The sequence below is a fragment of the Drosophila busckii genome, chromosome 3L, assembly GCF_011750605.1.
Source record: "Drosophila busckii strain San Diego stock center, stock number 13000-0081.31 chromosome 3L, ASM1175060v1, whole genome shotgun sequence".
In the NCBI taxonomy this organism is placed as follows: Eukaryota; Metazoa; Arthropoda; class Insecta; order Diptera; family Drosophilidae; genus Drosophila; species Drosophila busckii.
This window is the reverse complement of record NC_046606.1, coordinates 12,344,183-12,360,106: the sequence shown is the minus strand read 5'-3', so window position 1 is coordinate 12,360,106 and position 15,924 is coordinate 12,344,183. Positions and strand designations below refer to the sequence as shown.

Here is a 15,924-nt window from a genome sequence, read left to right as displayed (position 1 = left end):
AAAACAAGAAAATATTAAAATTAATTAAAGTACTACAAAATCAAATAACACACACAACACACATGCAGGGCACATAGGAAAAAAAACAATATAAATTTATTAGATCTAAAACATAAATGATTTTATAGTGACCCTGTTCATCTATTGAATTTTGTGTAACAATCTTATATATTGTAATAACAGCATCGGCAACCAACTAAAACTGAGCTCTTGTTTTAACAAGTGTTATTCCTTAACATCAAATATACAATTACAAATCAAATTATTACATAATAATATACTAATAAAATGACATATTTACTTATATGCATATATATATATTTACTATCTAAGCAAATTTAAATGCATCTGTAACTATATATATCTACAGTATATATGCAAAGATCATAATAAATCCCTTACAACATATGAATTCAATATAATCTGTCGAAACGCATTATGGAGTGTAAATAGAATTTATATCGAAGTAAATTCTATTTGAATTCCATAATTCTAAAACCTGTGCACTACATTCAACTAACGAGATTTGTGGAAAGCTAATCAGAAACATGAATAAATATATAATGTATAACATAAAGTTGTAAATGCGTTTAATTGTAAAAAGTAAACATTTAGTTAAGATAGAAATATTTCAAATTTTATTCAAAGCAAGCAAGTTATATAATAATTCAAAGTTACAAATGAAATGAAAGTTTATTTACTTTTTAAAATGAAATTGGCACAAATCTTTATAGTTATAGATAAAGGATATACGACTTGCAGTTATGCTGCAAGCTCCAAAGATTTACAAAACTTGCAGATTGTAATTCCGCCCGTCGATGTGTTGTTCGTAATTTGTTCGTTCGTAGTCCTTTCAACAATTCCAGCTTTCGTCAACTCTCCACGCTAGCAATTCTTCAATAATGTAACAGATAATCAAATCATTTGTCCTTTAGCCAAGCCAGAGTCGTTAAAAGCCATTTGGAGTTTAGTTTAAGGGACAAGCGCCTTGCCAAATATCACCCTTGATGAGATTGGGTGTAATATGCACAAGCTTCTTGTTGATGTTCACGTTCTTGATGCAACCCTTGAAGGACTTCTTGGTCTTGATGCCCGGTGCCTTGGTGAACGCATGATGACCGCCCATGAACAATGGACGATTCGTTTTGGTGTTTGCCGAACCCTCGTAGCCCACAGCAGGCACAGAGCTGCGATAGTCCACAGCTATGGTGATGACAAACTTGGATTTGATGGCCTGCACATTGCGCCATTTGCCATCACAGTAGCTGCCATCATCGGGCAGCGTGTAGTTGGTTGTTATTGTGTTCTTGGCATCGGACTTGACAGTGAAGACCAGCAAGTTATCGACCAACTCCAAGATCATGTAGGAGTTCTTGCCGTGCACCGAGAACAGCAAGCCATCTGGATCGCGTGGTCTGAAGTCGAATGTTATGGTTGCCTCAGTGCCCACTTGGAAGCGATCCAGCAGCTTCACATAGCTGTCCTGCTGATGGAAGAACACGCCCGTCTCCACTTGATCCGAGCAAGGCACCACCTGGTACGGCATAGGCTCTGTCTCTAAAGCCAGGCCGCCCAGCTTGATATCCTTGATGCAGCCATTGTAATTAGACGTTGAGCCGCCCAATGAGATTGTGCGATTGACATCCTCCTCCAAGAACTTGCTGATGCCACCCACAAACACGGGCAGACTGATAACCATCACAGGCACGCTGCGATCGCTTAGCTCCACGGAGCCTGACTGCTCCTTGCCATCTACGCTCAGACTAATCTTGCGACTAGTGCGCACAAACTCCAGCGTATGCCAATTGCCATCGAACAGCTTCTCCTCGCTGACAATCTTCGCGCTGACGGTGGCGCCAACGCGCACCTCATGGTACACTAGACCATTCAGCATATAGAAGGCTATGAAGTCCTCCTTACGCTCACTGCTGCCGGCGTAGAAGAGCAGGCCATTTGGATAGCTGCTTCTGATCGTCATGCTGATGTCATAATGCTTGCGCAGCTTGACGGGCAGCGTGTGGAACTCAAGACGCTGCTCCTTGGAGCCATAGAAGCGATAGCCAGCCTCCACAAAGTCCACATCATAGTTGGGAGTTATGGGCAGCGCACAGCGCTGATCGCTGGGCAAGTTCTGCTTGGCAGTGGGACGCGGTCTGGGGATTAGTGTCTTTTGTGTGGTAACAGGCATTATCGGCTCGTCATCTTTGGCTATAAATGGCGCCTCTGTGGTGGTTGTAGTTGTTGTTGTTGTTGTTGATGTGGTGGTGCTTGTAGTTGTAGTTGTGGTGCTTGTTGTTGTTTTCAGTTCGCCAAATGGTCTTCTTGCTGGCTCAAATGGCTCCAATTCATTGGCGCCAGTTGGATAAAACGTTGGCAGCAAGCTGGGCTCGTATGCTAGAATAGATTTTAAAACATAAGTTAAGTCTTAAGTCTTGATATGCATCAGCGCCTACCTAGTATATCCTGTGGGCAGCCATTAATGTTGCCATTCTTCTTCTCAGCGCTGTCGGCAAAGTTGATAATCTCCTCGTTGACGGTGGCATACTTGATGCAGCCCACAAAGTAAGCTAGATTGGAGAGGCCACCCTTTGGCGGTATATAGTTATCTGGCAGTCCACCAAAGAACATATCGCCAGCCTGAATGAGCAAAGGTTGTGGTGTCTCCAATGAGCTGCAAATTGGCAAAGGCATGAGCTAATGAACAAATTATTGCAATAATTGCTTACCGTTTATCCTCGACATCGTCCACGGAGAGACGCAGCTGCAGCCCATCGTGATGCACACTCACAGTATGATACTCTCCATCGTTGTATTGATGCTGATCAGTGACCAGTTCGCTGCCCATGCTGCGCAAAATCAAGTAGCCCTGATCCAGCGTAAGTCCAATAGTTGAGCTCTGATCGTGGTTAGCCGCATAGAAGAGCACACCATCCGGCTGGCGTGTCTTGAACTCCAGGCCCACGTGCAAATTGTTGTCCGAGCTGACATTGGAAATGCGCAGGAAGCCATATTCATGCGGTGGATACGACAGCGTGGTGGAGTACTTGTCGGGACAGCCCTCGGCTACGCCCGTGCCATTGGCGTACTGCGTCAGATCGACTTTGTAGCCCGAAATGCTGACATCATCAATGCAACCATCAAAGTTCTCCTGCACGATTTCTGTGTGGTTGCGACGACCCGGAAAGCCGCCAAAGAACATGCGTTGCAGCTTGGGCATATCCTCGTCGGCGGCTGTGTCTGCTTCCTCCTGGAACAGCAGCACGTCGTCCACCTTGAGCAAGCCACGACGACCATCACGCTCGGCCACGACCTGATGCCACTTGTTATCGTTATAGCGATCCTGACTGCCCAACGAGACCGTCTTTGTGGCCAGCTTGAAGCGGAAGTAAACGGCGCCGTCGACCAGCTCAATGGACATGTAATGCTTGCCGCGTCCATAGAAGAACAACAGACCATTCTTCGCGTCCTTGGCAGCCTTGAAGCGGAACTGTATGCTGGAGCGTGTTTTGAAGTTATATGGCGAAGCCTTTAGTTGTACAAAGCCATTGCCCTTGAAGCTGAGTCCCGTGACAGGCATTTGCTGCTCCAGCAGCACCTCGCGCTCCTTGGCGCCCTGTTTGTTGTCCTCGGCATAGACAAAGTTCCACAGACCCACGTTTTCATCACCAATGCGCAGAATCCTCAATGTCGCCCTTGAATGAATTCTGACGTATGTCATCGTGTGCTGTAAACTCCGAAGATCCTGGCAAGCCGCCCACAAACAGGCGACTATTGGGATCCACATGCAGCACATTGTTGGCACCCACCAGATAGCCCGTCTCGCTATGCTCCTCCACCTTGCCATTGGGCAGCTGCTCGCGTATGGTCAGCTTGGCGTTGGAGCCCACGCGATCGAGCACGGCCTGGTACCACTTGTTATCGGAGACATGTTTGCTGCTGGTAATGCGCTCCGGACCATTGCCCACATCAATGGTAGCAATGGGATAGCCGTTGACAATTTCCAGGGCAACAAAGTCGTTGTTCTTCTGGCTCGTCTTGTTGTCATTGCCCAGATAGAGCAAGAAGCCGTTGGGCTCATCGGTGCGGAAGAAGGTGGACAGCTTGGTCTTGGTGGCCAGCAGCGGCGCCTTCTCGGGCGTCTTTAGCTCCAGCACGGTGCTGGGCGTGAAGTGCACGCCCACCTTGATGTTGTTGGCCAAGCGACGCGCGGTTTCAATTTGACGCTTCAGATGCTCAATGGACTGTCCCAGCTTCTGGCTCTCCTCGGCCACCTGTTGCTGCTGCTCGCTGAGCTCATCAGCCATAATGGTTAGCCTGGGTATGTCTGTCTCTACGCTATCCAGCTGGTTGTTGGCCTGCGAGATGTCCTTTTTGGTTATGTCCAGATCGCGACTGATGTTGCGCGCCTTGTCCAGCTCCTTGGGCGTCTGCGCGCTCACTGGCTCGAGGATTTCCTTGACATTTTGCAAAATATCAAGCGCATCGCTGGCGTTGCTATTGGAGCTGCTCCAGAGCTCGCGCTGCGTCTTCGCCGGCAGATTCTCAATGATGATGTTCGTATCCGTCAGCTTCTTGTCCGTATCCGCATGTTGTTGGTTAATCTGCTGCACCATGCCGGCGGAGGCATTGAGCCTGGGCTGCAGTTCGTTTTGCACCTTCAGCAGCGACTCGCGCGCCTTTTGCAACAGCTCTGAGGACTCTTTGTCCGCATTGCCGGCACGATCCTCAATGCCATCGGTGATCTGTGTAGCGTTGCCAGCTGCTGTGAGTGCCTCCTGGCTGAACTGCTCTGCCGCTTGCACGGCATCCACAATGTTGGAGTAGGCAGTGGCAGCGCGTATCGCCGGCTCAGCGTGGGCCGTCATGTCCGTGTACTTCTCGCTCAGATCATGCGCACGCACAGTTAGCTGAGCGGCAAGTTCCTCTGCCTGTTCTGTTAACGCCTCGGCTTCCTTGTGCTGCTCATCGCGTGCAGGCAGCTCCATGTCCACGCCATTGTTGACCGCCTTGAGCTCTTGCAGCGCGCCACGCAGATCCTCCAGCTTGCCGCCAATGTAGCCCAGTGTCATTTCGCCATTCTTGAGATAATTGTTTGCCTCCTCAATGTTCTTCTCCGCCTCCTTCTGCTGATCGGCCACGGTATCGAACTTGGAATTGTCATAGGCATCCTTGTTGTGCACATTCATGCGCTCCACATGAGTAGAGCGATTCTTCGAGTCCTCGCTCCAGTGGTACAAGTCCTCCAGCTTGTCGCTAAAGTCGCCAATGGCATTCTTCAGTCCCGAGAGACTGCGATTCTGTTGGTTGATCGGCTCCACTTGCAGGTCCACTTCATCGAACAGCTGGCGCGCCTTCTGTAGCCACTCCTCATTCTTCTGCAGCTCGATCTGCGTGCCATTGATCTGGTCGAGCACATGCTGCGCTTCCTCCAGCGCTGCCTCGAGTTTGCTGCTTGCCGTGGCTTCCAGATTCTGTGAGAGCGACTCAACGGCCTTAATCGCCTGTTTGGCCTTATCAGCGCTCAGGTGCGCCTCCTCCTGCACGGCGGTCACATTGGACAGCAGCACGCTGGCGCGTTGGCGTATGTCATGCGCATTGTTGAGCGTCTGGTTGACCGCCTTAGCGTGCGCCTTGCTGGACGCCTCCAGCGCACTGTTGAGCTTGCGCGAGGGCGACAGGTCCACACTATTGGGATCCAGCAGCTGCACCTTGGGTATAAGCTCATCCGCCAGCTTGTCGTAGTAGTTCAGCTTTTGTGTGGTGAAGAAGGCCATGGTCATGTTATGTATATCCTTGAGCACGCCATCGAGCTCATAGCGCATCTTATCCGTCACATCGAGCAGCGCATGATGGCAATTGTTGCACTCCATGCAGCCATCCTCGGTGAGCACCCAGCGATTGGGGCACGCCTCGCAGCGATCGCCAATGACGCCAGGCAGACAGACGCACTGACCCGTCTCCGGATTGCAGCCGGTGCCGGCGCGTGAGTAGCCAATGTTGCAGTTGCACGGCGTGCAGCCGTCGGGTCCGTAGTTCCAGTGGTCAACAGTGCAGCGATCGCACTGACGTCCAGTCACACCAGGTTTGCAAGTGCCTGCAGAATAGAGATTAGCATTTAAAAATCAAAATTATATATTGCGCTACTTACAGTGTCCGGTGTGCCCATTGCACTGTGTAGAGTTGGATGCTCTGCCGCAGTCGCAGGCATGGCAGCCCATGCCGGAATCGATGCCGTAATGATTTGGCATGCAGCGGTCGCAGCGCTCGCCAATGACATTTGGCAGGCACTTGCATTTACCCTCGAATGGATCGCACTCCAGCAGTCCCATCACATCGCAGTCGCAGCTCTGGCAGTTCTTCAGCTTGATGGCATCGCCATAGAAGCCGGGCGCACAGAGATTACACGCCATGCCGGAGGTGTTGTTCAGGCAGTGCTTGCATTCGCCTGTGCGTGTGTCGCAGGATCCCTGCTCCTCTGGATTTATGTTGCCGGAGCACTCGCAGGGCTTGCACACCTCGCCGGGTATTTCGGGTGAGCCGTAGAAGCCATTGGCGCACGATTCACAGCTGGCGCCAGTGTAGCCAGGCAGGCAATCGCAATGAATCTTATCGCCGGACTCGGAGATCTCGCAGCCGGTGGCAAAGTTGTTGGAATCGATGGGCAGTGGACAGGCACAGATGATGCAGTCATGTGGTGAGCCCAACGTGGCGTTGCCATAGTAACCAGCAATGCACTGCTCGCAGTGATCTCCACGTGTGGAATGCTGGCAGTTGTTGCAGATGCCAGTGGCGCAGTCGCAGGTGTCGGCATGGCCATTGCACTCGCAGGGCACGCAGTAGCCGCCATAGGGTCCGTTCTTCTGCCGATAGTAGCCCGGTGCGCAATCCTCGCAAGAGTGGCCCGAATAGCCCGGCGGACAGTGACAATGCTCCACAGCCAGGAACTGATACTCGCTGCTGCCGTCGGCATCATCATCGGCCAGCGTTAGATACACATCCGAGAGCTTTGTGCTCACCGTCTGTTCCCAGTAGTTGGCGCGTATAAAGATTTTCTCGAGATTACGCAGCGCCATCATAAACTCTGCACGGCTAACGGGTTTGCCTGTGACCGTTTGGAAATTGCTCTCCACCATTTGTATGCGATTGCTGAACGGCAAGTTGCTGCTGGGCTGCTCGTAGCTCTGATGCACCAGCAAATGATCCTTGCTCAGCAGAATGACATCCGGTCGCACAATGGACTTGCCCTCCAAGCCCGATGTAAAGTACAGCGTGTAGGCCAGGTCGCCGCCATAGGCAGAGATGTGATTATTCTGATTCAGCAGATACTCCAAGACACCAAAGTAGGCAACACGCTGATCACCAGGCTCGCGGAATGAGAAATCCGCACGCAGCATAGTCTCATTGACAATGAACTCATCGGGCGTAACATTCCAGAGCTCAAACTCGATGCTGACGTCGGTAAAGTCGGCAGAGTTAATGGTCACATCCTTCAACAGGCTCATATTATAGACACGCAGATAGGCGCTGTCGCAGCGCGAGGTCTTGCCGAAGCAGAAGCAGGTGGTGCAGCCATCGGGATTGCTCGCCTGCAGATTATAGGTGCCCTCCACGCACTGATCGCAGTCACGACCCACGACATTCTTCTTGCAGAAGCAGCTGCCGTCGATCTTGTCGCACACCTCCAGCTCTGTGCCTGGCTTGTGGCAGCTGCACGAGTTGCAGCCTGGGAACTCATAGTAGCCATGGGCGCAGCTATCGCAGGCGCGTCCCACAATGTTGGAGCGACACTCGCAGCTGCCGTTGAACATGTCACACTGCTGATTGCCGTTGGCAATGCCCATGTAGTTGCAGTTACACTCCTCGCAGCCAATAACCTGATGGAAGCCGTAGGTGTTGGGCGCACATCTAAAAGCGCAGGATGTTAGAAAATTGTTAACGAAAGTTTTGGGTAAGCTTACTTGTCGCACAGGGCGCCTTCCACATTGGGCGGGCATTTGCATTCGCCTGTGTTGGCATCACACATGGCAATGCTGGGACAATCGCACTTCTTGCAGTCCGGGAAGCCGTAGTAGTCCGTGCGACAGGCTGTGCACTGTCTGCCTATGACATTATTACGGCACTGACATTGGCCACCAAACGGATGGCACTCGAAGCTCGTGGAGCCTTCATAGTCGCAATTACAAGACAGCGCGCCGCTGTTGTAATCAGCGGTTAAGGAGAAGACGGCGTTCTTGCAGAATTCGCTGGCATTGTGCGTAATATGGAAATGATCTTGGCCGCAGTTCTTGATAAACTCCTTGGTCTGATCAAAGGTTTCCTCTACCAGCAAATCGTTGTTAAACTGCTCCAAAGGCACGACCACCAGATAATCCAGCCAAACGCTTTGACGGCGATTGTTCTAAAAATTAACTAATTAGTATATTTGTCAGCAATTTGTTATGTCTTTGTTACCGTCAGCGTAAACTTGAAGTCATCCTCAATATCGAACCACGGATTATCGCCAGCGGGTTGTATAACGCCACGGCAGCCCGAGCTGGATGGACAGTGCTGTATATCAAATTTGCCATCGTATTGGTTCTTGCCCGCGGTCAGGGTGTAGTGCACCTGGTACTTGGGATTGTGTGGCTGGTAGTACTTGACCAGAATGACATAACGACGTGGCTCTGAGACCTTGGACTCAATAACAATTGTGCCATTATCTGGGCTCTCCAACTGCACGAGCTTCACACGCTCATCAAAGGCAGCATAGGGTGGCTTATTTAATAGCTATGCGATCCTCATGATCTGTTTCGAACTCAATCTTTCTTCGGAATCAGGCACCGAGCGGAACTTTGGAGCGGCACATTCCTGTCCGTGTATAACGCAGACGGGACTGGGTGTAATGTAGTCAATGGACCACTGCTCCACAGGTATGGCTGTGACGGAAATGATGGGCACACGGAAAACATCCTCAATGTCAGCCTAGCGAGAAAGTGAAATTATAACCAAACAGTCTTTGTTAACATTTGTTTGTTAAGCTTACAGAAATTATAACTGGCTTCAAATCTTCTTTGTTGATGTAGAAAGTCTTTTCGCGTCCATCATCGTTGATGGGCGTGCGGCAGACAGTGGAGTACAGACAAGGATACAGATACACCGAGGAGGTAGTTTCCATATCGTCGCCCAGGCGCAGATTCACATCATAGGGCACCGGGTAGTTACGATCGCTGATGTAGTCAATGACAAAGATATAGCGTCCACTGTGTGGCACATCCACAATGTAGTTGAGTTCCTTTTGCTTGTCGCTGAGCACGGGTATTTCGCCCACATGGCTAACAATCTCAAAGTGCTCCGAATCGCTGTACACATCCGTGGGCTTTGTAGGCTTGTTGTTGTCGCCCATGAGGAAGGGTGTGTTGGCAGGCTCAAAGACATTCACAGAGGCGTACTTGTAGTGACGACAGAGATCCATATGACCCAGCTCACAGGGATTGGCAATGTGACGTGTGAGTATGGAAGCCTCATAGTATGCGGAAGGCAAAAGCACAAAGTAATCCAGCATGACATTCTTGTTGGCCTTGGTGGTGAAGATGTAGCGACCAGGATCCAAGACAACAGCAGCAGGCTTGTTGCCCTTGGCACCAGATACAGTAATAAACTCCGGCACGGTTGTGGGACGCAGCAGCACCTTGACGCTAGCAAAAGCACATACATTATAATGATAAAGTTCTATATAAAGTCCGTGAGTTCAACTTACTTTTGATCGACCTCCAGCGGATTCTCGGATTGTATGAGTATGCTGGCGGTTATGTTCTTGTCATTGGGATTCATGTAGCGTATGATAATGCGGTAGAGTGTGGACTTGAACACAGTCAGCTCGCTGCGCACTTCGTTCTGTATGTCATTGAATACGGCATAGCCCTTGCTGCTAAAGTCCGGGAAAATGCTTTCGTTGTATTGGTAGCGCACCAAAGCACCCGAGGGCTGTGAGCCATCCTCATACTCGTATTGGAACTGATGCAGTGTGGGGAAATAATGCGTAGTCAAGGGCTGTGTGCAGGCGCGTCCTGTGATGCGTGGATGACACTTGCACTGGCCGCTTGTCTTGTCGCAAACGCTACGGGACTGGGAGCCACCTACATCGCAGTTGCAGTCCTTGCAGCCAAACAGCGAAGAGCCATCCAAATCAAAGGTGCCATCCTTGCACTCATTACACTGGCGTCCCATGGTGTGCGGCTTGCAGAAGCAGTTGCCCGACTTGGGCGCACAGGTGTCCAGGCCCGAAATGGTGCCATCAATAAAGCAATCGCACTCCTCGCAACCCTCTGGATTGCTTATGTTCAGATTCCAGTAGAGCGGCTTGCATTCATTGCAAATGCGGCCAGAGACGCGCTCCTTGCACTTACAGAGCTCACCCACGGGCACAGAACCGCAGCCGGCAAACTGATCTATGACGCCAGCTGGATCGCAATTGCAGTCCTCGCAAGCTGGGAAGTTGTAGAAGCCCTCCTTGCAGCGCTCGCACTGACGACCATCAAAGTTGGGCTTGCTAAAAGGACAATGAATGTGAGTGGAGCGCATAAGATTTTGAAGAATTGGGACTCACCAGAAGCAGCCATCCGCATTGCAAGTAACGCCCTCTGATCCATGTTCATCGCAGCTGCAGGCTGCAAGTAAATTATATTATTAATTTGTCTTTAATTAATTGCGCAGCTTAAATTAGCTTCATGCACTTGAGCAAATTATCGATCATAAGTATCGAGCTATCGATAGTAAGTGTTAGTGTTAACTGCCGCGCTTTTTAATAAAGCCGCGTATTTTTATAATGGCAGCTTATGTGCTTCAATTGAAGGATGTATATTTTATGGACTTACACAAGCACTCCGGATAATTGAAGAAGCCAGCGCTGCACATGTTGCAAAGTTTGCCAGAATAGTTGATGAGACAGTTGCATTTGCCGGTGTTGTCGCAGGTCTTGGCCGAGCTGCCGGTGGTGGAGCAGTTACAGGGCTGGCAGGATGGATAATTGTAGTAGCCAGGCAAGCAGCGATCACAACGTGGACCGCCAAAGCCCTCGCGGCATATACACTGACCCGACTGCTTGTTGCAAATCTCTGACTCCGTGCCCTGATGATCGCAGTCGCAGTAGGAGCAAGTGGGCTCATTGTAGTAGCCATCCTTGCAGCGCTCACACTGTGCGCCGCCCCAGTTGCTCAAGCAAGTGCAATTGCCGGAAACCACATCGCAATCGTTGTTTATAGAGCCCTGCTTGTTGCACTGACAGGCCTTGCATTCGGGAAAACCATAATAGGACTCGGCGCACTCCTTGCAGAGCGCTCCAGCAAAGTTGGGCTTGCAGGGGCAAATGCCATTGACAGCCTCGCAATTGTAGCCATTGGTGCCGTTCAAGTTGCACTCGCACTCGCGGCACTGCGGATAACCGTAGTAGCTGTCAGAAGAAAGCTGTGAGCAAGAGCAAGTGTGAAATTGTTAAGCCTCACACTTACCCATAAGAGCAGGAGTCGCAGTTTGGTGGCTGGAAGGCTGCACGGCACTCGCATTTGCCAGTCTCCTCCTCGCAGTGACCAGTCGAGTAGAAGAAGTCGCAGTTGCAAGCTGAAAGAGTCGTAAGTTAAGATTTAGAAACATAACTACGGCTTATTCTAATTCCACTTACGACTGCAAACATCGGTTTCATTCCAGTATTTGCCTTTGGGTCTGTAGTACTTTGGCTTGCACTTGTTGCAGTTGGTGCCCTCGGTGTTGTGCTGACAGTTCTGGCAAACGCCACCGCCATCATAGTGGCCATGTATATCCAGCGACAGGCCCTTGCGGTTGACCTCCTCATCGTAAACACACTCGTTGCTGTGACCATGGCAATTGCAAGCTGCAGAAGCAAATGCATTAACACCTATAAATAATGTGGAACACTTGCCAACTTACGCTCGCAGTTGAAGGGACGCGCATTGGTGTTCTGACGCCACTTCTTTTGCTCGAAGCCGGGACAGCACTGGTTGCACTGAATGCCGCAGGTGTGATGTTGGCAACGACAGGCCAGGATGCGCACAGGACTCTGTGGATCCTTGACATCGCAGGTGTCGGCATGACCGTTACACATGCAGCGACCACCAATAGGAAATGTCCTTGATCGAATAGAAATAACGACGCGTCACAGTGGGATCCTGACGAGCGACGGACATGAGGTGACCCAGCAAATTCTTGGTACGTAGCAAACGTATGCGCACATTTGTGGCACGCGTCCATTCTTGCAACACTGTAGAGTTAAAGTAGTTGGTTGACGAGGGGCGACCATTAAGCAGCATCACTGGTATCTCGCCATTCTCTAGCGGCACAATCTTCGAGTATTCCGTGGTGCAAATTACATCGTCGTCACGTGTTATTGGCTTATAGGTTTCCTTGCCAAAGTATGTGTCGCAATCAGTGGGCGTGTCCGAAAAATGCTGCCAGGGCGACCAGGTCTTGCCATAATCCGTCGACTTCTCCAGCGTCCACAGACCGGGACGCGGCGAATTGCCCATGCGTATAAACAGATACGCCACATGGAATTCCTAAAAATATATACTCAAGTGAGATATGTTGTGGCAAGTTTATTTACTCATAGCATCGCTTTGCGGCGCAAGCAAATTCATTAAAATTATACACAAGATGTGGGTATGTATATAGCATGAGATCATTGCGGAGAATTAACTCTCAAGTTCTCCAGCAAACCAAAATTCATTTGCGTCCGCTGAACGTTTGTTTACTCTCTTCTGTTTGCTTTTCAATTTGAATTCAATTGAAAATGAAAGCAAGCAAATGGAAATAAGCTTCCACATATGTATGGGTTGTATTTAGATTTCATTTGTTTAAAGTTTATATTATGAACATAAACATAGTAGCCGCAATAGCTTGGTTTGTTAATAAGATTTTTAAGCTTTAAAACAGAATATGTAATGCAGCAATTTAAGCATTTAGTACAATAAAAGATTGCACAATTTTCCAGCACATACTTGGAATTTAATATTAATAAGAATAACCTCTGAAATTCAGAGTCTGAATCCGACTACTTCTATTGCATTCAAAATTCCTCAAAATTAAAATGCATGCGCTGCAGTTTGCTTTATGAGCATGATCTCATTTTCAGCTATGCAATAACTACATATAGGCAATGGATATTTGTATATATAGTGTATATAAGTATACTCGAAAGGCTTTAGCTGATAGTGCCAACTACAAGATTCTTTAATTTCCGTTGCAAGTGCGATAGGCCTGACCCCAAATATATTTTTTATAGAAACATTTAAGATAAGCTCGTGGGCTGCGACTTTAGTTTAGTATTATAGTATGTTCAGTTTAATAAAGAATGTATGCTGTAGCATCTAAGCAGCCAGATTGCTGCTCTAAGTATTTCTTGCTTATCGCAAAGACTAAGAATAAAAAATAAAGCAAACAAGAGTCAATGTGCTCTGTGGCAGTTTCTAAGCGAGCATGTAAACTGAGACAACAAAAACTACTACATAAAAAAGCATGCATACATATGTTTATATATATACTACTTTATGTATATGCTGATAACCCGCAAACTCCAAAGACAACAAATTGAACAGCTCAGCAAGATTTTTCGCTGTCGTTCGTTCGAACGTTCTTGTCGAAAATGAAATGAAAACCCATTAAAATGGTTTCCAAAAGCAATGTGCACACTAATTTTATGAGCCAGTCTTGGAATACATACATATGTATGTTATATATGTATTTACTGTCCCTGTCTGTAGCACATGGTTGTGTGTGTAGAGAAGATCGCAGCAGCAGCAGCGCATGTTGCATTGACTTGTTTCTCTTTTTTCTTTTTTTTTTGTTGCTGGCTCTTTTGTTTGGGGATACACCTTTCTTTTTTAATGATTGCGCCTTATTGTGTGTTGCTGCTTACCTGGTCGAAATCGATGGTCAAATTGACTTCATTGAATTTCATGCCTCGGGACAAAGGCGGACTTTGCCACCAAGCCTCGGTGCCATCGATTGCATTCTCTGGCGGATGATTCTTCTCAGGCACACTGGGATCACAGTAGTCGCAGACCTAAAAAGAAACATAACATCAACACATGTTCATCAAAAATAAAAACTTCAGTTTTGTCTGTATATAAATAGCAGCATAGAATTAGAATATGCCACATGTGTGTGGCTGGATGCCCCTTCCAGATTCGTTTTGTTATACAGAAAAGTTCTGTGTATATTTTTAAAACTAATCTACATTGCTTACCTGTCCTTGTATAACCGAGTAGTCAATGTGATCGTTTTCCGTATTGGCGCCCACTAGTTTACAGTAGAGCTCTGCTCCGTCAGTATCCTCGCCACAAGTGGCCGTTGCATGAATCTTGCGTCCGGTAGCCAAATTAAAATATGGCGGCGTTAGCTCAGCATTACATAGCGCGATAAGCAGGGCCACGCCCAGGGCACAGTATGGGGTCACGCGTAGCAGCCCCATTCTGGCAAAGCTAGTGCTTTACACACGCACACACACTTCCACACACACAGTGGAAAGCTATACGTGTCCTTAGATAGTCCTTTTAGGCAGTCTTTTAATCACTTCCGGCTCAGAGTTCGCTTATGTATTCCACTTTCTTATCTTTGACACTGTTTTCACTTTCTCGTTTCTTTTTTAATTCCTTAGAGAGCCCATCCAACCGCACTGGATGGCTCGTCGCGAGCAACTAAACTGGCTGCAGTCAGAAGTTTTCCTCATGCCCCAAAAAGAATTGTGTCTGCGGCCAAGTCTGATGGATTCGTCGACGATCGGCTCGGCAGGTCTTGACTTCGGCCGACTGCGTGATCCCGTCCCATTTGTTTTCATTCATTTCTTATTACTTCATCGCTCAGCTGTGATCGACGCGATAACGTTTGTTTTGTTTGCGTTGTTTGTTTTCTTTGATTCTCAGCATTTCCAGTTTTGTATGCTCTCTCGCTCTCTGTGGTTTAGTTATTCTCTCAGAGTCTGCATGCCGGCCGGCTTTATTTTGAATAAAATTGCCCAAGTGAGGGAAGTTTTTTTCCCTCTTGTTGCTGATAACGAATTGTTGCTTGTTGAATCAAACGTGAGCAATCCTACGAAACTTGCTGTGTCATATTAGATATTAGAAAACTCACCACGCTGATCATTGTTGAGTGCCTTTCATGTGTTGAGTAAAGTGCAGCAGCACAGCTGAGCGAGAGAGAGAGAGCGCGAGCGCATAACTGCGTGATAAGAGACTGAGCCACGTGCGTTTGAGTGTAGTCCGCTCATAACTGCAAACAAAAGCAAAATTATTTTGATTTCAATATTTGGAGCATTAGACTATATTTATATACCTAAGCTATTTATTTCCATAAATTAGTTGTCATTTCTATTGTTATGTTAATCAATTAACTTGTTGCACTGGTTATGGTTTCTAAAGCAAGCATTTAATATTAAATTAGCCTCGTCTATGTGTTGAGCTAAGTAATTGAACTGAAGGTGACTAGCCTTAAATGCTTGATTCTCACTCAAGCCTGACCGAACAGCTAACGAAACTCACAACCTACAATCACCAAAAACTTGAAGTTTATTGCTAGAGCCATTAAACCAAAACCAAAGAAACTGCCAACGACAGTCAAGCGAGTTGCTTTGAAAATCACGATCAAAACACGCTAAAATTCATGACCAATGCATCGTAACGGCTACAGTGGGACAGTTATAATATAAATAAATTTAGTTTATATTTTATATACAATTAATGTATGTTGCACCAGTGTGCTCTATTGCAGCTGTTTTAAGTTGCATTTTGACAGTTTGGGGAAACTGGTTGCAGCTCAAGCAATGACAAAAGTAATCGCGCTGATAATGGGGCTGCAACTGAGTGTCAACGGCTTATTTTGGCCCCAATTTGTGGCGTTGCATGTTGTGTGTGGCTTGTGGCCACTGTGCAGCAGCAG

The 15,924-nt window shown here is 48.0% G+C and overlaps 1 protein-coding gene across 1 annotated transcript; it reads right to left on the bottom strand.

Annotated features, from left to right (window-relative positions):
• Positions 1-655: 655 nt before the first annotated feature.
• On the bottom strand, positions 656-14,674 carry LOC108599684 (laminin subunit alpha). The gene is given in 19 exon segments (XM_017986677.2): positions 656-2,394; positions 2,454-2,671; positions 2,727-3,676; positions 3,678-6,094; positions 6,149-7,905; positions 7,959-8,398; positions 8,452-8,763; positions 8,765-8,806; positions 8,809-8,961; positions 9,023-9,674; positions 9,737-10,528; positions 10,586-10,646; positions 10,854-11,428; positions 11,487-11,595; positions 11,657-11,866; positions 11,923-12,112; positions 12,114-12,548; positions 13,907-14,053; positions 14,237-14,674. Coding segments are annotated over 19 exon segments (11,112 nt in total). The 5' UTR covers positions 14,462-14,674; the 3' UTR covers positions 656-967.
• Positions 14,675-15,924: the final 1,250 nt, after the last annotated feature.